The sequence below is a fragment of the Mus musculus genome, chromosome 4, assembly GCF_000001635.26.
Source record: "Mus musculus strain C57BL/6J chromosome 4, GRCm38.p6 C57BL/6J".
Lineage (NCBI taxonomy): Eukaryota > Metazoa > Chordata > Mammalia > Rodentia > Muridae > Mus > Mus musculus.
In genome coordinates, this window is record NC_000070.6 from 57,253,871 (window position 1) to 57,280,386 (window position 26,516).

General features: G+C 47.1%; 1 protein-coding gene across 6 annotated transcripts in view; it reads right to left on the minus strand.

Annotated features, from left to right (window-relative positions):
• Ptpn3 (protein tyrosine phosphatase, non-receptor type 3) overlaps nucleotides 1-26,516 on the minus strand; it is a 148,200-nt gene that overhangs the window by 63,030 nt on the left and 58,654 nt on the right. For 5 of the 6 annotated variants that reach the window (NM_011207.2, NM_001384115.1, XM_006538097.4 and 2 more), the window contains exons 2-7: nucleotides 16,153-16,307; nucleotides 11,113-11,220; nucleotides 10,996-11,038; nucleotides 8,559-8,637; nucleotides 4,105-4,149; nucleotides 1,047-1,099 (exon numbers count right to left, since the gene is read on the minus strand). In NM_011207.2, the coding sequence (NP_035337.2) occupies nucleotides 1,047-1,099; nucleotides 4,105-4,149; nucleotides 8,559-8,637; nucleotides 10,996-11,038; nucleotides 11,113-11,220; nucleotides 16,153-16,290 (466 nt within the window). In that variant the 5' untranslated portion in view covers nucleotides 16,291-16,307. The remainder of the gene's footprint in view (nucleotides 1-1,046; nucleotides 1,100-4,104; nucleotides 4,150-8,558; nucleotides 8,638-10,995; nucleotides 11,039-11,112; nucleotides 11,221-16,152; nucleotides 16,308-26,516) is intronic. The other variant, XM_006538101.4, reaches the window with a different exon arrangement.

Genomic DNA, 26,516 nt, shown 5'->3' on the forward strand with positions numbered 1-26,516 from the left:
CAGAGGGGACTCCTCAGTCTTATGCTAAACTATATGACGCTATACAACCAAGAGGGAGCTCTGGGCTGGCACCACAGGGCTAATGAATGGCAAAGTGGTATTTCACCGTGCACAGGATCTGACACCAAGTATGCTTAATTATTAAGTTTTGCTGACAGGATGAAGAGACTTCTGTAGTTTAAAAAAAAAAATCTTAGCTGGAAAACTCTACCCAGATTTCCTATCCACCGTGGCACCTGTAGTTAAGTATGCCTTGTTCAAGTGGAAAAGTGTGGAAATTGCAAAACCAAGACTGGATTTCAAAGATTTAGTTAAAAAGCAAAGCAAAACACAACAGAACAACACACACACCCATAGCTCATTCATTTTTATGCTGATTATATATTAAAATAATATTTAAATGGGCCGAATAAAACCTTCAAATTACACACACACACACACACACACACACACACACACACACACACACACACAGACTTTTAAAGGAGCGTCTCATGTAGTCCAGGCTGGCCTTATGGAGCGGAGGATGACTTTGAACTTGTGATCTTCTGTCATAGACCAGTGTATAACCCAATAGCTACACTGAGGCTCTGAATATAAATTGGTAAGCTCTCAGTAGCATTTTAGATAGGTATCAAGCAAGCAGCAGGAGTGCCTTCCAGCAAATTCCTTAACCTAGCCAGGGCTCGGTTTCCATGTTCAGAGGAGGTGAGGGATATAAATATTGTTCCATCGGGGTTTGTACGGAGACCAGATCCAAATACCTGGGCAGAGGCTCTGGAAAAAAGCTGGTTGTATCTGTCTGCTGTTTCATAGCTCCCTAGGGGGAAATGCCACACCATTCCTTCCCCCGACACCACTGTCCATCTGATATCCCCAAGCAAGACGAGAGTGTGGCTCAGGTCAAAAGTCTTACCGTTAAGACAACAAGAGATATATATACCCCACCCCAGCATCTTGAGGAAAAGACTTCCTCAGTGAGCAGCCAGTGATAGGGTGGCTCGAACGAGCCAGCCACCACCTAGTCAACCTCCCTCAGGACTTACATTGTACTGCGTACGAGGCTAGAACCACCGCTGAGTTGAGAGGGCAGGTTAACCTGTCGGGAGAAAGAAGGATTAGCTAAGTCAGAAGAACCACAGACATTGATAAATCACAGGTAGCCCGGGGCTTTCTTTTCTCCATTAACTGCTAATCAACAACGTGATTGAATCTTCAAGGCAACTCCGATACAAATCAATCTCGAGTGGCACTAGGAATACAGTAGAGTTTTTTGGAGATTAAAAAAAAAAAATGTAAACTGGGCGTGGTGGCGCACGCCTTTAATCCCAGCACTGGGGAGGCAGAGGCAGGCGGATTTCTGAGTCCGAGGCCAGCCTGGTCTAGAGACTGAGTTCCAGGACAGCCAGGCCTATACAGAGAATCCCTGTCTCGAAAAACCAAAAAAAAAAAAAAAAAAAAAAAAAAAAAGAAACTTCTGGTTTGAGAGAAGTGAGAAAGGTAGAATCTGAGATAAATCTGCAGCCTTCCGATCCTTCTAATAAATAATAAAAATCTGAGACTTTCTGTAGGGCTCTGACTACGTCCTAGAGACTGGATGGTGATACCTTTAAAATGGAAAAAATAGGGAGGTAGGAGGAAGAATTCTGTATTTTAACGTCTGTAATTCTGTAATTAAATTACTTAGTTCACTAACTACTGACTATTCCTAAACCCACCGCTCTTGCTAAGGTTGACAAGGTTCAACCATCTCTGTCTCCCTGCTATCCATTAGAAATCCACTAACCTGGCCTGGGTTTGTTCTCGATGCCAGCTATTCCCAGTCCTCCCAAACGCCTGTTCTCAGTGACGCTACCTGTCTTTATTGCTCTCTTTTCTCCATTCAAACCTGGCTCTGTGAAGCTCTGCCGGCTTCAGCAAGGGCCACTGTTGAATGCAAGAACCAAGCTGGGAAAGGCTAGGGGCAGCGCCTGGGAAAGTGAGCAAACACTGAGACGAGAAAATTTTTTATTTATTTATTATTTATTTATTTATTTATTTTTGTTTTTTCGAGACAGGGTTTCTTTGCGTAGCTCTGACTGTCCTGGAACTCACTTTGTAGACCAGGCTGGCCTCGAACTCAGAAATCCACCTGCCTCTGCCTCCCAAGTGCTGGGATTAAAGGCGTGCACCACCACGCCCGGCGACAAGATTTTTAAAAGCATCTTCCAGTCCCATGGCAAGTCGAGAGAGCATGCCGTTGGCATGGCAGCCATGAAGTCCCCATATGAGTCAGCCCATTTGCCAGTGTAAGCTGGTTGGCCTCCCAGTTGTTTCTCTATCTGTCCACTATACTCCCACTGGTTCTGAAGGTACATCTGAAGGTAGCATTCCCTATCTGAAGGCCCCTGATGCCCATGAGTAACGTCTGTGTCTCTCTGAATCTTCGGACGGGCCCTAGGGTTTCTTGGGATAGAACCTGCCTCATAATGGATGCGAAAACAGTATTTATGGAAAAAACAAAGCACCTGCCCATAAGGGAGCCCTGGACCAGGTTTCTGTGACTGCCAAGAAGAGCTCAAGAGGGGAGCTGGGCATTTCAACATAGGGTTATCTCGCACACGAGGAGCCCTCAGCACCTGGTCTATGGTTTGTGCTGGAGAAGGGATGGACGACTGCTACCTTGGAGAAGGGACACACAGAACTCGTGATGATCCTGAACTCTGTCATCACTAAGCAGTCAACTGTTCTGAAGCCAGCCCCTTCGAGGAGGCTCCTGTCTCCGGCTGGCAGGACTGTAGCATAGGGAAGCCCTAGTGCGCACGGCCACCATCCCTCCAGACAGATGTCTTATCACAACCTTCGGCCTCTATAATACCACACAGCTGTTCTCTTCCATCCGTCTGGTGGGTGTGAGACACACGTCTGCAGTGGGCACGAGAAGCCCCTTCTCTCTGTTTTCCTACAAGTCAACCACACATGGCTTCTAGCTGGAATGGGGAAGCCTTCTTGCTGTCCAGGGGAATCTCTTTTCTCCACTAATCCTAAACCTGGCTTATGCCCAGCACCCCACAGAGACTTTTCTAGGCCAACTGTCACTCCCACAGCACTCCTGAAACCCTAGGCCAACTGTGACTCCCACTGCCCATATGGGTCTCATTTGCCTCATGGGCTTCCCGTCCTAAGTCATGAGTCACAACTGCCAGCCTCCTTGTGACGTGGCAGGCTGAGGGCCTCTGATGACCCTCTACAGTAGAACTAAACTCATAGGAGGTAGTGGGGATGAGGAGAATTGAAGTAAATGGGCCATTTTCCTGCTGCCATTTTATTCCCCATAAGGTTAAAAAAAAAAACGGCTAAGGGGCTGGCAGCCAAGAGGGCTTAGTAGGTAAGGGAGCTTGCTGCAAATGCCTTCCTTGGTGCATCAAGTTCAATCCCTAGAACCCATGTAAAGGTGCAAGGAGAGAACCAATTGCACAAATGTGTACTTTTGTACATACATGTACACATGGGCACATACATATGCACATACACACTCATCCATTCTATCTCTAGGAACCATGTCTTGAAAAACCAAAACTAAAATAAAGAAAAGAAAAAAAAAAAAAGAAGAGAAAAGCAAAGAAGATACTAAGGATTTGGAAGACAGGAGTTTTTGGACTTGGGGTTTTAATCCTCTTTCTGGCCACTCTCAGATACCGCCTAAGCACTGAAATGGCCTGGATATACCCGGTGTGCTGACTCACGGGCAGGTGCTCATCTCAACACGCTTCCTCCCAGAGAAAAGACAAATCTCTTTAGTAGCACGGTCTCAGAAATGGCTCTAACTCACTCCTATTCGCTACCCGAGCTGAGGCCTGTTTTACATTCAGAATCTTCTCTTCCCTTTTAAAATTCCCCAAGTCTTTACCAGAAAGATCACTGTGCGCTTTGTATAAAATTGTAGTAAAGTGGAATGAAGTCTCTCCATCATTAGCCTCTGTAAACCAAGAGGGAGTTGAAACCAGCCTAACATACAGACTTGATTTAAACCGAATACTGTTGCCGGGGAATGCGTGCTCATTAGATGAAAACCAGGAATCTGGCTAGTCTGACAGGAAAAGAAGAATTCAAAATTCTCATTACCTTCCTTCGCAAACATCCATCTTCAGTTGTAAGAAATATAGATGCCTGGGAAACAAACGTGTTCGTTAACAAGTGCTCAGAATGTGGTAAGTGAGCAAGAACAACAAAGCACACATTTGAAAAACAGAGTAGATGCAAAAACCATTTTGCCTATTTGCAAACTGCCTAGGTGCTCTGTGCTAGGGAGGACTGAGGGGATATATGGGGTAAGAGCCAAGGGTGCCTCCCTACCCACAGCTTGCTGCATGGGCTTTCAACTAGGCACAGGGACCCACAGCACTCTGTACAAGCTGCCCGCGCACGCACATGCACACACACACACACACATTGCTCTGTGAAACTGCTAAGAGGGGAGTGTGGGTCTGTGAAGATCACAGCTTGGCTGGAGTGCGACACGCAGCTGGGCTTTTTCCTGGAGTCTAAGAACCACTGGGGGCTGAAGGGAAAGTATTGGTAGCCTAGTTACCAGGCAAGCAGCAGAGTCAGCTTTGAAAGCATGGAGCTGTCCTGGGGGGGTAAACTATTCCAGGCCCCTGAGCCCTGCAGGCTGCATCTCTGTCTGTCCTGGGAAAGAGAGAAGAAAAGGAGGCCAGCATGAGCAGCCCTGGTGGGGCCAGGAAGCGCCATGGGGTGGCATCAGCAACCTTGGTGAGGCCAGGAAGCACCATGGAGTGGCATCAGCAGCCCTGGTGAGGCCAGGAAGTGCCATGGAGGCATTTATATTTAGGGATGCGGCACACATGTGACGCTTGGCTCCTACCTCCCACTCTTTTTTAAACCCCAGATTCAAGCGGGATTGACATTCCAGGGTCTGGCCAAAGATGACAAAAGGGAAGCCTCCTGAAAGCTAATACCGACGATGCAGAAGTGCCGGGGCGGGGGAGAGATCACTCTGTCAATTTAAACAAACCAGTCTCATGTTCCTTGGGGTTGACAAAGGTCACGGGGCTGGCTGTTTTGAGACCTGGATGTTTGAAACAGCATTGCAAGCTCCTATGTGCAGTCTGGGGTTAGGTGCCTGGTACTCTGTGACTTTCTTCCTCATGTCAGCCTCCCAGTGAATCTGTGAGGCTGTCACACCATCTCTATCTTAACTTATTAAAACTTCTATGATAAAGAACTTGCAAATAAAAAAAATCACACTACAAAAATGAAGCAGGCCTCAAGAGTATACACCACAATAAACTCTCTACAGTCAGAATTGTCTTCCTTTATCCTGGACAGACATGCGACAAGAAGAATCTCTGTGGGCTGCATAAGTCATTACTAAGCTTAGGATCTATGTCAACTCTGACACAATTATCACTTTGTATTGTGTCAGAGTTATGAAAGCTACCAATAGGAGAAACTTGTTTTGAACATCGGACACTGATGCTGGTATTATTCACAAGGGCTTGAGTGGTTAACCTTTTTGTCTACTTGACTGGATTTGCAATCACCATGGAAACACACCTCTGGGTGTATCTGATGGTATTTCCAGAAGGTTTAAGTGAAGATGGAAGACCCACCCTCTATCTGGGAGGCATAAACTCATGGACTGAGATCCCAGACCAAATAAAGGGAGGAAGTGGCCGATCAGTGTGTTTCCTAACCTTGGGTACACTGTGATCAGCAGACAGACAGACAGACAGACAGACACACACACACACACACACACACACACACACACACACACACACACACGCCCTCTACCATGATGGCAGATAGCCTCTAGGATTGTAAGCCAAGACCAGCCCTTCTTCCTTTAAGTAGCTTCTGGTTTAAAACTCTGGTCACAATAATGAAATACTTGTGCTAATTCATGTCCACTCAGTAGTGTGATCATCTTTTCCACCTAGGAGAACATAACCAGTTCTTTCTAGTTGGTTTCTATGTTTATCCAGGCTAACATTCAACCAGAATTAAGTGTTCTCTCCTCCTGGAAGGATACTGGGAGAAAGGAGAGAGGGGCAGTTTTATAAATGATGCACTGGTTAAAAACCTGCGCTCTCCCTGAGGGGCACAAAGGAGACCACGAACACTCAGAGATCCTTCCCCAAATGCCACTGGTGCTTTGCAGAGCAAATCCGAGCCAACCCCACAGAACCACATGTGGAGAGTCACCAAATGCGCCCCAAACTTAGGAGGCTTTGTCATTTTCTTCAGGGAGCTCAGATTGTCATTAGAGATTGTCGGTATGTGGAACGCTGCTCAGAACAATCTAAATTTATCAGTAACAGCAGTTGTGGAGGCTCACAATAAACAGACATGGAAGTACCCTTGAGAAGGAAAGCTATCACTAGGAGAAACTCTAACAGCGACTCTAACTTTAGAAATGTTTGACCCCCTTTGAGAGTATACTCCACCCAGATCCTGTGATGATGGCTAACTGTCAATAAGACACAAGCTAGAATCACCCAGGAAGAAAGTCTCCACAGGGGTATTATCTATATCTGGTTGGCCAGAGGGCATGTCATGGGTTAGCTTTAATTAAGTTAATTGATATGCAAAGACCCAGCCCATTATGGGCGGCCCCATTCCCTAAGAAGTGAGGAAACTAAGCTGAACCCAAGTAGGCAAGCACGTGTGTTCTCGACTGTGGATGTTGATGTGAGCAACCACCTCACATTTCTCCCTGGATGCTCCCTGGAGGCAGGTAGACTCACTCCACAAGGTCTCGGCTTCTTTCCTAAGGGGGATGGCCATGAAGAACTCTAGAGGGACCATGAGATGAGTCTGGCTCTGGGAGCATCTCCCTCAAGCCTTTCTACTTGAAAGCTTGAGTGTGCATACAGGGTGCCATACAGCTGGGGCTTCAGCATCCCAGAGATGATATAGGAAGGACTGTGACAACAGTGACCATCCATGAACTGGAACTTCTTAAGGTAAAAATCAACTTGGTCACTTGGTCACAATGGTCACTTAAAAGAGAGAGAGGAGAGGTTGCAACATGCATACATAATTCTTCAAAGGTATTCATCTTGGTTTTTTTTTTGGTTTTTTTGGAGATAGGGTCTTGCTAGATTGCTTAGGCTAGCCTCAAACTCCTGTGCTCAAGGGACCCTCCTGCCTCTGCCTCCCCAGTAACACAGTAATGATTTGAGGTGTGTACCATTGTGTCTGGCCCTTCATGTAACTGTAATGCATCCCTTGACCAGACTCTACTTTATACTGTTTTGAGGAAACCTCAGAGAAGTAGTCATCAGACTGACAGATGATGTTATCAGTTTTATGTATACTAACTGATGACATGACATGCTGGGTTGAGTGTCAACACTGCCCCTAGTCCAGAACAATGTGGTATGTGAGTGTGTATGGGGGGGTGGGGGTGGAATGGGACATGAAGGATGGAGGGAAGGCTCCAAAATGATTCAAAGCAGCATGCACTCCACTGCGGCTTCCCAATGAGCCACCTAGGCCTCCCTTACACAGACTTCACATAGACCGAAGTGATAAACGCAGTCCCACCCCAAGGCCTGCCTCTGTGGAGAAAAGCAATACAGAAGCAGGAAAAACAGAGCAATAAACCAACAACTGGCCTTTAAACATATCAAAAGCTAAAATACGATGTGTAATTGTCATTAAAAAAGAAGAGAGAGAAAACTGAGAGAACATTCTATGACTGAGCAAATGGTGTCTCTTTGGTGAGATTTTCTGCCATAAAATGGGACTCAGTAACCCAGAACAGCTTCTGCTTCATCTCAGGGAGACAGTTTCCCTCCTTAAGAACAGCAAAGGGATACTAAGGGCTTGCGCCTGAGGCAGGGGAAGCGGCTGGCTGGGTCTCCCACCCCGAGGCAATGGCTTTCACAGTGTACCCTTCCCATCCTGCACATTCCAGTTTCCCCACTCAGAAAACTCACTTGCCAGGATCAACTAGAGTCAGCCCAGCCTGCAAGCCCTGCGGGGTAAACAGCTCCTATCGGAGCCTTCCTTCCCTGATCTGCCTCACAAACTTCCTACACCCGCTGATTCACCCAGCAGACAAGCGGGGTCCAGCCAGAACTCGTTCTCCTTCCTCACTCACCCCTGCAAACGGGGACCTGGTGGAAGTTTCTGATTTCAGCTAAGCCTTGTCATCCCCAAGGGACTTCATTCCAGCCCCTCAGAAATCATTCTCCGAGCCCTGTGGCTGACTGCTCCACTCCAGGCCTGCATTGCAAGAACTGTCTTAGCAACCTCAGTCTTCACAATGCTTACCAGAGGCGGGAAGAGAGAGAGGGTGCCCACATGCATTATACCAGACCGGGGCTGAAGGATGCAGGCCACAGACTGTAAACAAACCTGCCATTAAAATTTCAATCCAATTTTTACTTGGATTTCACGATGGTCGGAGGTTACACCCAATCAAGTTACTTGTCCACAGCCAGGAAACAAAGAGTACATTTTTGGCAGCTACTAATTTATATATATATTTATATATACTAATCTGTATATTTGTATATAAGAGAACATCAAGAGGAAAAGGCGATTACCTGGTTTGCTCCTGCTGCAGTGTGTTGGGATCAGGTATAAAATATCTTACTCGAAAATGCAGGGTACAGGGAAAACCTCCTACAACATTTTTCAAAAACAGATTAGGTTTTCCCTTTAAACAACAAGAAAGTCCACGTTCATAGCTGCTAACTCTCCCATAAAGGAAGTACTTGTCACTCCACCACAAGGTTTCCATTAGAAAAGCCCCGGCTCCCAATACAGAGTGTTTAACTGTTCAGAGGTCTCCACGCACACCTAATGTATTTATATAGCTTCAACGGTGGTACCACCCACTTCCGGCTGTATGTCTGCCTTAGGGTCCTGTTCAAACAATGATATCTATATTAAAAGTCTTAAATTAGCTTCTATACATAAAACTCCCGAAGGTCTGAAGCTTACATTTACATAGCGACTTACACTCTCCCAACATTTCCACGCAGCATCTAGAGCCTTAACACCGCTATGGGTACCTGCGGGCTGAGTGGTTCCACTTTACAGATGGAGAAATGTAAACGGCTCTCTGGATTAGGTAGCCAGTGACAAGACCAGAACATCTGGTAGCACTGAAGTTTCTGACTTGATTATTTTCTTTAAAAAAAAAACTGGAAGCCATTTTTACAATTTCAGTTCAGAGCGTATTAAAATAGTCACGGGGATCCTGAGTGTTACACAAGTCACTCAGATGTTACTCAGGCATGAACACCAAGTGCCAGTTTCCTTGTGTGGCTAAAACTGGCTGTGTGTCTGATACAAGATCAGACCAGCTAGGGTTAGGACAACAGAAGATCAAGACATGTCGCCAAGACATGGGGAGACCTTTTGACTTCTTGGTTAATATGCCAAGGTCCTGTCTGCTGGCTCACGTAGCACTCTTCGGGCCCTCTGAAATCCAAGTCCTTCTGTGGGCTGCCCAGCTGGCTGACCCTTCTGCTCATCTTGCCTCCTGCCTTGTTCACTGTGGCTCCACACTTCCTCCACACACCCCAAATCTCTTAGTTCCTTCCTTTGTCAGCTCTGGGCTGGTACCAAAAGAATCTTTAACAGTAAGTCTGTGCCTCTGTATACACACCTAGCTGCCAGTGGGTGGCGCTAACTCTGTAGGAAAGTTTTTCCATTCCGTCTTTGTCTTACCTCCTCAGTCTCTCCCTTCCATTATTGTTACTTTGGTGTCTCAGGCATAGTCTCTGTGTTTTTCTTATTTCTTCTGTGGATTCAGAGCGTGCATGTGTGTGTGTGTCTGTGTGTGTGTGTGTCTGTGTGTGTACACGCACGCGTGTGCAGAGTACTATCATAGAATTCCTCTTTTCTACTTCTACACTTGATCATGACAGCAGGGTTCAAATCTGGTTTGAATGCAGTTCCCAGGCTTGGCAGAGTGCTTTGCCTTGGTCTGAGCAGTGGGGATGTGTCTGCTGCAAGGACAAGCCAGAGAGAGGATGACAAACAGTTGCCTCATGTAACTGGCCACGTCCTGTGTGTCAAGCATTGTGAAGGGTGTGGGGCTGAGTGGAACAGAACAGTCCTGAGAGGCAGTGCAAGCGCCTCACTGTGAGAAGACAGCAAGAGTGCTCAGCCAGCCACGAAGGGACAAAGAAATGAGAGGGAAGGAGAGAGTTGGCGCTTTCCTTCAGATAGCAGGAGGTATCTGAGGAGCCCTGAGGAATAGGAGATGGGCATAGGGACAAAGAAATGCACCTACCACAGAGAGAGGAGATTAAAGGGTGGTTCTGCAGACTGATCAAGTTAGTCTGGAACACTAGATATGTATGGGGCCAATGAGAGCCATGAGGAAAGCCAGAATGAGAAAGGATGGCCAGAGGGAGTGGGCATGGCTGGAGTAGCTGTCTCACTGGAAGCTGAGAGCAATACAGGGGCCCATTCATGGTGGATAAGACAGCATCTGTGCTGCTGTATGAGGGTGTGTGTCGGTCTCCCTTTATGTGTGCAGGAGTCTGCATGTGTACGTGGAGGCCACAGGCTGAAGTCAGGTGTCGTCTTCCACTGCCTTCCATCTTCGTTTTCTGAGACAGGATCTCTTACTGAACCCGGGGCTCATCCTTCGACTCGTCAGCCTGGCCAGCCAAGTGCAGGAATTCCTGTCTCTGTCTCCGGAGCTGGGATTCTGGGCATGCACCACAGTTCCCAGCCTCTTGTGTTGGTGCAGGTCCTTAAGCTTGGACAGCCAGCTAAGACATCACCCCAGCCCTTTTCGGTCTCTGCTTCTTATACTGGGCTAAGAAAGACTATCTATCCTTCATCCACCTGCTCCCTTAGAAAAATAAACGAACGCTCCCTTGTCGAGCTGCCTCCTCTCCCCTCACCCTCAAGGTTGCCCTGAAACACCTCCCCCTGACCCCACCGCCACCTTAAGTCCCCCATAAGGAGAAGACAGTTTGCCGTACACCCAGCGACCAAGTGAAGCAAGAGCATACTCACCTTTCAGCTGCTTCCTGAGGGGTTTGCTTGCCTCAAGCCATCTCTGTGGAGTGAGAAAGATAAGCTATGAAACCAACCCAAGCAGGGAAGCAGCACATCGTACATGCGAGCACTCACAGGAGAGTCCACTGGGTCGTCGCCATGTTGCAAGCCGAAGTATTCCTTCTCCGTCACACCCAGGTGGCCATAGGCCATATCCAGAAGCGACTGGCCCAAATCTTGTTTCTAGATCAAAACCATCAAGAATTAAAATGAACCAAAGAAATAGAAGTAACCATTTTTTTTTAACAGTAGGCAAAGAAAAAGTAAAACTTTCTGAGATTTTAAGAATTAAACACTTCCCACAGTAACAAAAGCATTAATAAATTTCAAGTTACAAGGCTGAAAGGAGGGATACAGAAGTGGGGTTAAGACAAACTACATTGACATGTTTTCAGACATTCTGGATTTTTTAAGGGACTGAGGAGAAAGGTGGTTGACTTCTTGCCTTGCAAGCGTGAGAACCTGTGTGTGTACAGGGGAAGACACGACCCTGGAACTTGCTGGCCAAGCAATCTAGCTAAATATAGAAACTCCAGGTTCAGTGAGATCATGTCTCAAAAATCTAAGGCAGGGGGCTAGAGAGATGACTCCATGGTAGAATGATTCCAGAGCTTGCAGAAGACTAAAGTTCCATCCCCAGCACCTAAGCTGAGTAGCTCACAACACTTACAACACCAGCTGGGGAGGGGGGAGGGGAAGGGTGCGCTAATGGCCTCTTCTGGCCGTTGATTGCATGTACATTATTAACACAGACACGAAAACAAAAATATATCTTAGTTGTGATGCACATTTTCATTCCCTGAACTCAGGAGGCAGGGGCAGGCAGAGCTCAGTGAATCTGAAGCCAGCCTGGTCGACATAGAGAGTTCAGACCAGCTGTGGCTACACAGTGAGACTCTGTCTCAAATAAGTAAATAGATTAGATAGATAGGTGATAGGTAGATAGCTAATAGATAGGTAGACAGACAGACAGACAGGTAGAATGTTGAAAAAAATAAAATAAAGAATAATGAAGATACCCAATATTGGCCTCTGGCCAGCCTGGCCAACTCATGAAGCTCTAGGCCAGTGAAAGACTGATGGTTTCTGGGAAATAATATTGTAGGTTGTCTTCTGGACTACACACACACACACACACACACACACACACACACACAGACACACAGACATAGACACACACACACACAGAGACACACACACACACACAGACATAGACACACACACACACACACACAGAGACACACACACACACAGACTCGTGCGCGTGCACACACACAGCTTAACTTAGCTTTCTTAGGTTGCCTCCATCCCTTAGCTGAGGTTCTCCAGTGACTTCTAAGTTGGAAAACTCACACATTACACAGCAAACACGCCATGACCTGCTGCGGATTACGCACAGCAAATGCTAATCCCAGGTCAGCTCCTGTTGGCTGCTGGGGGCCCAGCTGCAGCTCCTGCCCCTGGAAGAACCCAGAGAGTGTGCAGGGAGGAAAACTCTCTACTAACAGCTAAAAATACTCGAACGCCATCCAAAATACCCTCAAAGTGACTTGGCCTGTGTCCCCCTGTGGGATTATCTGCCCTGCTGCTTCTCGTCATCTGAAGTGAGAAGCCGGTGGGGACATTTAGCCACACTTCACTCCAGAGCGGGACTCAGAGGCCTGCACCAGTGTTTATGGGGCAGCCCCATGTGGGCACTGGGACAGGGCCACAGGAAGCACCTCTTCACTTGCTTGGCTGCAGGAGGGGTGACTAACATGGAGTGTCAAACGCTGTCAAGTGCTTTGAACCAGTCAAGGCACCGTAGATAGATTTCTTAGAGGACACAGCACGGACAGTAGGGTCCACCTGGGGACAGGGACAAGGAACCGCTTTGTGTTTAGTGGGGTGACAGGGTGGAGTGTCATCCCTCCCATCATTCTAGTGGCCGCCCAGTCTGAAGCTGGCTGCACAAACGAAAGATAGCTGGGGACAGTGTGAGACAGGCACACACACAAAATGGGCACAGAGCACTTAGGGGACTTCAGATTCTGTTTTCAGAGGTCGACCTCCCAGGGATGCTTTCATCCCAACCCATTCAACTCAGGACAATACAAGTCAGAAATAGACAGGTATAGAAGAGGCTCTTCCTGCGAGCTTCTGAGAGCAGGTGATGCACAGAAAGTGGGTCGCGGAGACCAGGGTGGGGAGAACAAGGTAGCATGTGGACACTCCTGTGGCAGCGGCTTCCGCGTGACTTGGGGGGGGGGGTCTGCTCTGTTGTGTATGAACTCGGTCATTTTCAGAATGCACTACCTGTCCATTTTGAAGGCCTCTGGACCTGCCACCATCCATCACAAGAGTCTTCACGGGTTTTTAAAAAGCAATACAGCCCACCCATTTCCCCAAGTTACTAGATGTGTGTGTGTGTGTGTGTGTGTGTGTGTGTGTTGTGTGTACAGTTATGGGTACACGCACCCCTGGGGTGTGTAGAGGCCAAAGGTTGATGCTGGGATATCTTCAATCACATCTCATCTCATTTTGGGGACAGAATTTCTCACTGAACCTGAAGTTTACAGTTTTAGGCAGAGTGGCTGCTCAGAGAGCCAGTGGGCTCTTGCCATCCCAGCCCCAGTGCAGGGTTACAGCCACGTGTACCGTCAGCTACTTTTTACGCTTGTGCTAAGGATGTGAACTCCTCATGCTTGCAAAGCAAGCACTCACTATCCACTGAGCCATCTCTTCAGCACACGGGACAATCTCCTAATGATCAGAGCTATCTTCTCACTTAGTGTAACTATTACTTATGTTTGGGATATTGTTTATGTAACTTGGACTTATTATGTCATTAGTGACTGTAATTTATTATAAGTAAATAAAGTGGGGGGAAGGGAAATACAGAGAAGACAAACTGGCAAAGTAGCCCAACATCGGCCTTGCCACCGAGGGCCCCAGCACTTCGAGGCGACATGCCTGGCATACCCGCACCATCAACCAGTAGCTACATGATCCCCTGACTCGGATTCGGCGGTGCAACACCAAAGCCCTTTTGTTCTTGCTGGATTGAGCCTCATCTCTGAGCCAGAAAAACACTCATGTGTCAACTCTATTCCGTTCTAGTTCCCAAAGGAATTAAAAGAGAATCCCACATGTGGTGACGCACACCTTTCATCCCCCAACATCCTGGAGGCAGAGGCAGGTGGATCTCTGAGAGTTTGAGGCCAGCCTGGTCTACATATCGAATTCCAGGCCAGCAGGGGATAGATATACAGTGAGACTGTGAATGAATGAATGAATGAATGAATGAATAAATAAATAAATAAAGTGGGGGAAGAGAAATACAAAGAGGACAAACTAGACCAGGAAAACATGACAGAGAGCCCCACTGTCACTATTTGGCTCTATCTTCCAGGTACTGCCTTCTAGCCAAGCTCTCAAGACTGCTCTGCCCACCACCAGGATTTCTCTCAGGGACTGCTATGGTAGTCTATCAGTCCTCTTCCCCTCTGGCTACTTCAGACTGAGTGACCCTTGAGTCACGCCATGTCAGGCTGCAAGTCAGAGCTCTCTACGTTACCCCGTGTAGAAGCCAGCATGCCCGGGCTCCAGCTGGCCTCTCACCCCATCCCTGCTTGGAACCTCTCCGACTTCACTTATCTCTGGCTCTCTCCCCCCAGGGCTCAGGCCGTTCGTTCCCCGGGAACTGGCCTTTCACCATGTGGGTCTCAAGGCTTGTCAGGCTCAATGGCAGGCACCATCACTCCCTGAGCTATCTGCCCTTCTCCTTCTTGATAACAATAAGTGTTAACTCATCTTCAGAAGAGCAGAACATGGCCTTAGAGACAGGTCAAGAAGAGAGCCAGGCAGAGGGGAGGAAGGCTGGGAAAGGAGTCTCTGCTAATCACCGCCATTGTCTGCACCCCTGGGTCCTGTGTGCCGCTGAGAACATTCTCACATCCACTGTATGGGGCAGCTCCCCTGGCCATGGTTTAGAAGAACTAAAAATTGTCTTTTGCCTGAACCGAGATGACTAATAGTGGTGAGGAGACAGAGACAGAAACAGGGGGGTTGGAGGAGGGAAGGAGAGAAAGGGAGAGGAAGGGAAGGGGGGAGGTGACTGGGTAAAACCCCACAAGGGTGGTAGTACAAGTCTTTAACGCTAACTCTTAGCAAGCAGATGCAGACAGGCCTCTGTGATTTCTAGGGCAGCGTAGTCTTTATAGCGAGTTCAGGCCAGCCTGGACTACATAGTGAGTCCCTGTGGAAGGAGAAGGTAGGGTAGGGTAACAGTAGCAGCTACAGCAGGGGTCTGTCAGTTTTCATTAAGGTTTAAGTGCTATGGCCTTTTCTGGTCACCCCTCCCCAATTTTGTTTGTTTATTTGAGGCCCAGGCTGGCCTCGAACTTCTGCTGCTCTGGAGTCTACCTTCCGAGTGCCGAATCACAGGCCTTTATCATCACATCCAGCCCGGCTCCTCTATCACCATTCTCTTTCTCGGCACATAAAACTGGGGCACAGGTGACTTGGAGTTGACGCCATCAGGACTGAGAGACACAAGAAGTCCCTGGGCATGGGTGGTGGCTGGGTGCGGAGCCAGCCGAGGCAGCTGCCGTCCTTGCCTCTCATAGCTGCTTACATGAAGATCTGAGATCAAGGGCTCGGAGCAGGAGCCAGGCAGGACCTTTAGGATTCCTGCCACCCACGAGGCTGACCATCTCACAGAGCACAGCTGAGTGCCCAGTGCTATGCCAGGACACCCGGCCTGTCCTCATGGGGCTCACACTTTAGCAGGACACTTATATCCTAGGTTGCTTTTTTTTCTTTTAATGCTATTTTTAAAAACACAAAGTCACGTGGCTCAAATAAATCACGTACAGGACATAGTCATCCAAGGGCCAGCTCTGCCTAGGGGACTATTCGGGGAGGGGAACAACATCCCAGAGCCATCAACCTTAGAAGATGCCAACAGATTCACATCCCTAAGAAGAGACAGAAGCACAGCTCCCATGGCCAGCCCCATCTCACCGTGCCAGTTCTGAAATTTCAAGCTTTCCTTGTTAGCTAACAACCTCTTTTTTGTTTTGTAAACCAAGAACTGATTTAGGCAGAAAGAAAAAAAAATTATGGAGAACTTACGTTAACTTTAAAGGTCTGTACCAAGCCATCTAAAAACCGTATGCTGCAGATGACCTCGGATCGAGTTTTCTCTTTGGGCAATTCAGAGGTTCGGGTATTGTTAATTCTTCCACCCAACGCACGTAACCGGGAGGTCATAACGGCCGCCGAGTAACCTGCAAGATGAAGACACCTGTCAGTGCTTTCCAGGCAGGCAATCAGGCCTTACACAGCCCCTCGCAGGACGGCCTGGCTCCTCACAGCATCAGCTGCAGAACCTGTAGGTAGAGCAGGGTAACAAAACCATCTTTGCATTTCATTTTTGACTTTTGAGGTGTGCTAAGCTGGTGTTTCTCAACCTGTGGCCTCTTTGGGGAGGGTGTCAAACACACCTGTTCCCAGGGGTCACCTAAGTCCACTGGAAAACATAGAGATTTACATTACGATTCACAACTGTAGCAAAATGAATAGTTTTGAGGTAGCGATGAAGATAATTTCATGGTTTGGGGTCATCACGACATGAGGAACTGTATACATGGGTCAGTCACAGCATTAGGAAGATTGAGAACCACTGCTAAGCAGAATCTGTTGCTCAAAGATGCAATGCCACGTTAGGTCAAGGAAATACATACGTGGCTTATTTATCTGTTTGCCCTGTTATCTCTAAGGTAGTACCTTCTAATTTCCCAGAGGAAAATTCCTACCTTAGGTTGTTGTTGGTGGTGGTGGTTTTTTTTTTTTTTTTTTTTTTTTGGTTTTTTGAGACAGGGTTTCTCTGTATAGCCCTGGCTGTCCTGGAACTTACTTTGTAGACCAGGCTGGCCTCGAACTCAGAAATCTCAAAGGCTGGCTCTGCCCACCCCCCCACCCCCCGAGTGCTGGGATTAAAGGCGTGCGCCACCTCGCTCTACCTTAGGTATTTTTAAGTTTTGCAAAACTAAGCATGAAAGAAATATGTAAAACACACAAAAGCTGGTTAATAAGTTATGCTATATTAAAATTAAGAACTATTTCTTTGTAAAAAAATTTTTTTTAAAGATTTATCATATTTTGCCTGAAGAGATGGCTCAGCAGTTAGGAGCAGATACAGCTCTTGCAGAGGACCAAAGTTCTAGCTAGTCCCAGCACCTACATCAGGCAGCTCATGGCTACTTGTTAGCGTCAGCTCCGGTGGAATCAATACCCTGCCCTCTTCCGGCCGCTGAGGAAAATGCACATACACAGACACACTGAAAATAAAGGTGAAGCATTTCTTTTTTTAAAAATGGGAAGAAATGAGGTTCTTAGGCAATCGCTTGTCAAAGAAATGCAAAGTAGAGCCACAGAACGAGGACAGACGTAAAACTGAGAACAGTGTGGAAGGGGTTCAGCTATCCGTCTCTCTGAGATGCTGCAAGGAACATAAATTGGGGCTGAAGAGATGGCTTAGCGATTAAGAGCTCTGCCTGCTCTTCCAAAGGTCCTGAGTTCAATTCCCTGCAACCACATGGTGGCTCACAACCATCTGTAATGGGATCTGATGCCCTCTGCTGGTGCGTCTGAAGACAGTGACAGTCTATTCACACACACACATATACATACATACATATATATCTTAAATTAACACAACTACTTTGGCAAACTGTTGGGGAAAATCTCTACCAAGCTGAACACACCACCACGTTCCAAGATATGACAATCTGATTCCTAGGTATGTGTCCAATGAAACAACACATTTCATTCACAAATATATACGTACAAGACTCTTCATAATACCAGCAGATGGGAAGAGATCTAAATTCCAATCGGCTGAAGGATGGGTAAATCATGGCATGCTCAGATCATGCACCTGTATGTAGCCAAGCAGAGAAATGAATCCTTGCTGTGGGCAAAGCAGGATTTTCTTTAATGTTACTTTAATGGTTACTGTTAAGAAGCCAGGCACAATTCCAGGTACTGACTAGTGGCCGCTTCTGGATGGTCCTGAATGCTTTTGTATGTGTGCAGCGATGCCTACAAGTGAAAGCCAGAGGTCAGCAGAGGTTGCTGCTGTATGGCTTCTCTCCACGTTGGTTTTTTTTGTTTTGTTTTTACATCTTAAGATTGTGTGTGCTTGTGTGTGCCTGAGGAGACTAGAGGACAACTCGCAGGAGACCGGTGGCTCCTTCTCCCACGTGAGTGGGTCCCAGGGATTGAACTCAGATTGTCAGGCAGGGCAGACGCTTCGGCCTGCTGTGCCGCCTCACCAACCCCGACCCTCCGTCTTTAGCTGGTTTTACTAGAGAGCTCAAGAGTGGGAAGGCAGAATAAAGAGATTGGCAACTGAACACAAAGGCCGCAGCAGCATCCTGTGGATGCGCTCAGGGAGAACTTGAGACTAAGCGGTTTGGAGGAGGCGCAAATGCAGATGAAGGTTGAGGGGGGCTGTGCTCCCCCTCCCCCATGCTGTGCTCCCCCTCCCCCGTGCCGTGCTCCCCCTCCCCCAGGGTGTGCTCCCCCTCCCCCATGCCGTGCTCCCCCTCCCCCATGCCGTGCTCCCTGCTTTCTGACCATTCTACACACACACACACACACACACACACACACACACACACACATACACACACACACACACCACTCCCTGGGGGAAGCCTTCCTGGGTCTCTCAGCCAATGTGTTAGACTCTCAACTGTGCTCACTGTAATTCTGCACTTAAAAGTCATGATGTGGGTTTCTAACTTCATTTCCTACTACCAGCCTAGCTCCGTGAGGTCGGGTGCTACTCTGGCTCACTGGGCCTCTGACACTCAACACTGACGGGCAATCCGTTAAGTACGTTAAATAAACCAATAAATGCATGAAGAATTAAGCATCTCCCAGTCTTCCAGGCGATGCTCAAGCTATCCATCCAAGGTCCATCTGTTCTGGGGGACCAAGGCAGAGACACCCGGAGAGACAGCACCAGATACCAAGGCAGGACCAGATGTAAAGACCTAGGCAGTGGGAAGAGAGATGTGTCGCTCACCTGTGGGAAGGAGGGCAGAGCAGACCAGAGACTGAAAAAAAAAAAAAATCAAACGTCTGGGATAGCAAGGACCACAGACTAGGTACATAGGACGACAGAAGCTGTGCTTTGAGTCCCTAGCAATAAATTCAAGGTGCTCTAGGTAAAGTTCTATAACTAGCTCGGGACAGGAAACCTCAAATATTAATAATTTTTTTCCTGGAGACTGATAGTACTAAAAAAAAAAACAGGAAAAAAGAAGAAAGCTGACACACACACACACACACACACACACACACACACACACAGAGATTTCCACCCACTCACCCACCACCTCCACCATGCCCTTTTCAATAAAAATGTCACTGGAATCAGGGATGTACTTTCTGAGTAATACAAAAAGTTATCAAGAGACAACAAATGTCTTCCCGAATGCTTTATCCCACACGCAACTGAATATGTCAGCTCTGTCGCTGGCTTCTCCTTTAAGAATCCCAGGTGGACTGTGTTCTTTTAACATACAATAGCATAGTTAGGAAGTACATTATTATTAATGGGCAGCGGCCCTCAGAGCTTCCTTGGGAACTTCTATAGATGATTCTCGGTCCCACCTCCCATGGGAATTCAGTGCCCTGGGCCTTTAGGAACCCCTCAAAGGGCAGTCTGGAAGCTGAGATCGCTGAGGTCCAGACAGTGGCTCTTCACACGGCTGGCCTTGGAACACAGCGAGGTCTGCAGGGCAGATAAAGTATCCTCACACAGACACTGAACAGAAAACCAAGGTCTTCAAGGAGGAAGCCGGGAAGGAAAGCAACAGGAGCCGCATGCCAACCACAGGCAGGGCTTTGCAAGGCCATTTCCCCCAGGCAACCTCTTATCCCTGTGCTAGCTAGCATCAGGGATGATCCTAGCACTGAAAACTGAACCGTGGCTGGTGATGCTTCCCAGCATGGCCCGAGTATATTTAGGGAGACTTTTCCCTCCTCCCTGATTGTCACACGAAGGCCTTGGAACCTAAGGACAGTGTCACTAAAAGTTGTTTCGTGAAAACTGCAGAATATTTTTCCGGCAATTGTCCCTAAAACAAACCTTGATAAGAGCTTGCTTGACATAGATGCTAAACTACATATTACCGAGCCAGGAGGTGTTTCCAGATTGTCTTGAAACTGTGTCTTAAACAATCTGGCTGGACAATAGATGCTGACAGATTGCCCTGTTTCCTGTACCGCAGCCATTGGGGAACTCGGGGGTTCTATGGCTTCCTTTATAAGCCTCTTAATTCCAAACAAAGCCAAAACCCAAACAGGAACACACTGGCCTCAGGAACCAGGGACATCACAGCTGCAGACCAAGCCACTGACATCATGGGAGCTGAGCCTATTTGCACAGTGTTTCAAATCAAAGAGCACTGGGGTAGCGGGAACACTGGCTGTGGGTTCTACTGTGATTCAGATCTTAATCAAAGATGATATTCTGAGAACATATTATAGAAAAAGCATGATCTCATTATGCACACAGCTGGGGCTCAGTAAATATTGCAGAGGGAATACATAGGTGCCTAGCATGGACAGGGAGTAGACATGCATTAAAAGGCACTGTTTGTTTATTACCATTGAGGCGGGGTCTCATGTAGCCAAGGCCTGAACATAAGGCTCTTAATCAATGCTAAGTTTCTGATGTGAACAGGAACTGACTATAGAATCCAGATTTTGTAGGGCTATCTTAATGTCAAATATCTCACACATTTATAAAGACTTCATTTCTATAATGTTATCCCTTTTAAAGCAACTCACTGGTGTTCAAAGGCAGTTGCTACTATAGCTGTTATATGCCTCTGGAAAAAGAAATTGGGCCTTTACTTTGAGAATGCACGTTTCAGGGCCCAGGGATGGAGCTCGGTGAAGTTGCTCAGTTTGTATAGCAGGCCTAGGGACCAGGATTTGATCTCCAGCCCTGTATAAACTGGGCAACATCCACCTGTGACCCCAAACCCTCAGGAGTAGGTGGAGGCAGGGATAGCAGAAACTTAAGGCCATAAGACTTTCAGAAAAAGACAAATGGATATTGATTCCATTTAATTTAATTTATTTGAGACAGGGTCTTATATAACCTAGGCTGGCCTAGATGCTTCGATGTGGTAAAGGAGAGACTTGAAAATCTTGGTGCTATTAGATGTCAAGGCATGCCCCACCACAACCAGATCTTTTAAAAGAAAACAGTCTGGATTTATAAACAAATGTGTTGAGTATTCTGTTAGTGAACCGTGGAACCTCGAGACTAGAGCCAACCCAGGTAATCACATTCAGGCTGACCTTGCCAATACTGCCATCTAGTGGCCAGCAGAGGAAAGCTCTTGCCTCCAACCCTACGACTTAGGGGGAGACACAGGTTGGCTGTGTTCTTGTTTACTGTGCAATCAATCACTCTCCGGCTGGCTATGTAACAATTTCTCTGCGGCTCAGCTTCTTTGTCCTGATCCTTCCTCCCTGCTGGGCTGAAGAAAGCTTTCTTCCTTCCTCTTTTTTCTTCCTAATTCTGAGCATCAACAGATGATGGATCTGCCTGACAGGGAGATTTCTAGCACAGAAAGGAACACAGCGTCCCCATCAGCCTCGTGATGACTCACCAAATCAATACCAATTCTCATCAATTATCAATATTTAATGGATGGGACATAGAAGGTTTATTTGGCCGCTGAGAGAATATCAGTGTTGCCTTTTCTTTTTTCTTTTTTTGCTGGGATCATGGAAGCTGGGCTGCATTTTTTTTTAAAACAATTTAGTCTTGGTGCAGGAAGGGAGGGGTGGGGGTGAGGGAAATCAACCAGGCCCTTAACAACCACATCACATGCTTTATGATTCTCCCAGGAAAAACATAAACCAGTTCTTCCACCACTGCCTCCGCCTGACAGGCAATGCCCCCAGGCTTTGGTTTGGAACCAGGATAAGGTGCCCGAACATTCTAAAGGAAGTGAGAATGCCTTCTGCAGATAAAACTTTACAGGAGTGCGGAGATGAGTCTGTGGATAAGGCACTCAGCATCCAGCCTGAGGACTGGAGTATGGGAGTTCGGATCCCAGCACCTACATAAAAACCAGGCAACATAAACCGGGCGTGGTGGCACATGCCTTTCATCCCAGCACTTGGGAGGCAGAGCCAGCCTCTGAGATTTCTGAGTTTGAGGCTAGCCTGGTCTACAAAGTGAGTTCCAGGACAGCCAGGGCTATACAGAGAAACCCTGTCTCGAAAAACCAAAAACCAAAAACCAAAAAAAAAAAAACAAAAAAAAAAAAAAAACAAAAAAAAAAAAAACAGGCAACATGGCCATCTGTAACCCTGGAGGCAGGCGGGCTCTCTGGCTGAGGAGAATCTACAAGCTCCTGGGTGAGTGAGAGGAGGTATCACATGGGTACAGACACACACTTACACGTAATTTAAAAAATAAGAGGAAACCAGGTGTGAGAGCTTATCCTTTAATCCCAGCACTCCTAAAGCAAAAGCAGGTGGGTCGCTTGCACATGCTTGTGAGACACACACACGGCCATGTGTACAGACCCCAGGGTTTGCTCTTAGGCACATGCTACAGGTCTGGTTATCATTTTACCTGTACATATTTTAGCACTGATCTCCCAAGACCAAGTTTATTTATGTATTTCAAAATCACAGTGAAACCACAGCACTCAAGAAAGCAAACACTGACCAAGCGTTTATCTTAGAGCTGACAGTAAGATTTTACAAATTATCCTGATCCTTCCTTTCCTCCTGTCCCGGGATGCAGTCTGAGACCACGCATACTTTACTGTCAGAGAGAAGACATACATACGTTTTTTAATAACCCCCTACCCTAGACAGAGATACAGGCAACCTGAGAGCCACACACTGGGAAACTGTCAACCAGTCTCCAGGATTTCTGCCTATAACCAGGGTCTTGGGGCCAAAGCGCTATGTCAGTTTCTGAGCCTATGCTACAAAGTTGCTTCCCAGAGGTACATAGCTCGGCAGCTGCCCCATCACTGGAGTGCTTCCTAAATCATTGTTGATGAAGTGACAGATTTTCCAGTCTATAGGTCAGGGCTGGGATTAGCCCAGAGGTCAAACAGAGAAAGAAAGTTCAAAAGTGCTGTCACCTTGCAATTATGTAACCAGGTGTCTTGGCTTGTTCCCTCAGAGTTGGTGTTACCAGACCCCAAATTCTCATCACTCTGTAACACCTGAGAATGAAGACCAGGACACAAGCACAGACTGACTCCCTCTCAGACACGTGTGGAAGAGACAGCTAGCATCTTCTTAAAAGGAGCATGGGGGAGGGGGAGTTTACATTGTGTATGATTTATTAGGCTTGCCAAATGCTTTAAAGTTCAATTCAGCCAAATGAATTAAAAATGAGTGGTTTGGAGCTGGAGAGATGGCTCAGCAGTTAAGGGCACTGACTGCTCTTCCAGAAGTCCTGAGTTCAATTCCCAGCAACCACATGGTGGCTCACAACCATCTGTAATGGGATTTGATGCCCTCTTCTGGTGTGTCTGAAGACAGCGACAGTGTATTCACATACATTAAATAAATAAATAAATAAATCTTTAAAAAAAGAAAAAAATGAGCGGTTTTAGTTTTTCCTTGTAAAGTACCCACATATGTACGCATCAACGCGGTTTCGTTCGATCAATTTTAATTATGTGCAGTTGGTAACAAAATTCTGAAGTGGCTCATGGAATCTCATCTTTTCCCTCATGGCTGTGACTCTCACAAACTGACCAACCCTATCTGTCCACTGTCCTTTCCTTTTCATGGCTTTCTGAATCTCTTAAATACAACCCTGCACATCTTCACAAAGGTGCAGTGCAGGCTCACTGTTACCGTTGGTTTCCATTGTTCACAGTGCTGAACAAGTGTAAAGTAAGGTCCAGGCTGCCCCAGCGGTCAGGAAGCAGAGATGGGAGAGGAAGCTAAATGGCTCTTGTCTCAAAGAATAAGGTGGGGGGAGGGAATGACAAAGAGTCCAACACCAACCCTGGGCCTATTCGGGCACACATACCCAACACACACACACACACACACACACACACACACACACACACACACACACACACCTACTAAGTTAGCAAAACAAGCCTGTTCATTAAAACAAGGCATGATCATATTTATTGCTAAATTAATGTTAAAATCCATTTTTTAAAAAACATCAAGCTTATATACCAAAAAAAGAAACAAAAAACTCCCACAACAGCAACAAAATACTTTTAAAACAATACTTTTTTTTTTAAAATAATACTTTTAAAGCTTAAAGCCTAGGGGCTGGAGAGACGGCACAGTGAGGTTAAGATAGCTGCTCTTCCAGAGGACCCTGGTTCAATTCCCAGCACCCACATGGCAGCTCACAACTGCCTGTAACTCCAATTCCAGGGGATCTGATATCCTCACAGACATACAAGGAAAGAAAAAAGCTTAACGTCTGCTAAACAACGATAATCACAAATGGTGTAAAAACAAAACTTTTTTTTTTGAAACTTGCATGTGCATTTATAAAATGGATCCTTTTCATCAGAAGTGCACTTAAGACTTAGCAATCAGTCTTGACTTTCACAAAACTCTACCATCTTCTCTTGCACCACCAATCCTCATGCTCCAAGACCACAACCGCAGAATTGGCTCATTTGTTCCCTGACCTTTAATTTGTTCAGAGAGGGGACCTCCCAAAGAAGACCCTGAGCCCCCAAAGCAGTGCTGAGATAATCTCTCCCGTCAGTTCAATCCAAACCAGAACCTGTAGTTAGCTCCCTTGTTCCCAGATGACTTCGAAATGTCAAAATAGTTTTCTTATTCGAGAGCCCAGGGTTTATCTTTAGTTTTTATTTATAGGTTGGACACCATGACACCGTGGTCAAAGCTAACAAAATAAAAAAGTTAGCCTGGGCGCCTGGAAGTTAAGAAGAGGCTTCAGCTCCTCTCAGAGCGCAGGATGGGAAGCAGGCTGAAGCCACAGGCGGTGAGAGGTGGCCTATAAACCGCTATAAAAAAAAGCGAAACAGGCTCCAGCCCTCCGGGCCTCAGCTACCTTCAATACTTCTGCCTCGGGGAAGAGGAAGCCAGGCCCAGCACAGGAAGGTGGCAGCCCTGGGTAGGTATGAGAAGCCTTTATCCTGGGGTATCACACAGGGCAAAGGCAACCAAAACTACCCAGGTCCCGAGTCCTCCCTCGTGTGACTCCTCTCCCCAGCTGATACCAGTTGAAGACAAGATTTTTATTAGTTATTTTAATGTTTGGGAAGATGTCATCAAGCCTTCAAGTAATCCCCAAATTCCGGCCTTCTACGAGGGTATTTTCGGTAGCCCCACCCCCTGCCCCAGGACCTGTAGATCTTGTTTATAATTACTTTTGGCTTCCTTTGTTATTACTTTGGCAAAGGAGTTCCGGCCCATTGACTCAATATTCATTTACTTGGCCCCAGGCCAAGCCAGGAAGTGGCCAGCCGGTGGGGGAAGGTAGAGATGCGGGGAACCTGGCTTCCATAGGAGGTGAAGACGTGTCTAGGGGACAAGGAGGCTGAGACCTTCCAGGGTGAGGTGGGTGACAGGACCAGCTCGCTGAGGTTTCCAGGCAAAGACTCCACAACTATGGGACCTTACTGAAAGGTCAGGAGAGGAAGTTCTGGGAGGTTTTATGAGCTCCAGAGCAAAAGAGGAGCCTGAGGGATAGCTGATATCTTAGTGAGCGTTCTGGGAGGATTAGGCCAGGTTCTTTTAGAAGCTTTTACATAAAAGAGGAATAAGGATAAGGTGAGAGGTTTAGAATCAGGCAATGGGAGGGTGGGAACTCCAATTTAATCACTTTAGTGGAGGTTAACCTCAGCAATTGCTTACTTTTTTCTAAGAGTTATTTAGGAGAGAGCGGCTACCCCTGCTTTCCAAGGCCAGTTTTGAGATTAGCAGAGAATGTACACCTTAGCCCAATCCACTGGACTGATTCTTTTTAACTCAATGGTTAAAGAGGCGACATGAACCGGTTCAGGGCCTGGGAGGTGGCTCAGTGGGTAAGTCTTTTCCATTGGAGAGTAACAACCGGGAGTTTGAATCACCTTCTGTGAAGGCTCCCAGAGCTCCTGTGGGGAGATGTGAGGCAGAGACAGAATTTCCAGAAGCTCAGGGGCCAGTTCACCTGGAATACGGTACAGAGAAGTGGAATGCAGAAGAGAGACCCTGATCTCCAACACGGAAGGATGCCAAGCGTCAACAACACCCGTTTACTCTCTGACCTCCACAAACATGTAGTGAGCCTCACGACCCTCACTCGCGCACACACCACACTTACTCAAACAACAAAAGAAAGAAAAGGAAGCAGACTTCTGCTCAACAGAAGAAGGGGCCTAAGGTAAAGGCTGCATAAACATGGAAGATACTAAGCTCTCGGCTGAACGACTGGGTAGCTC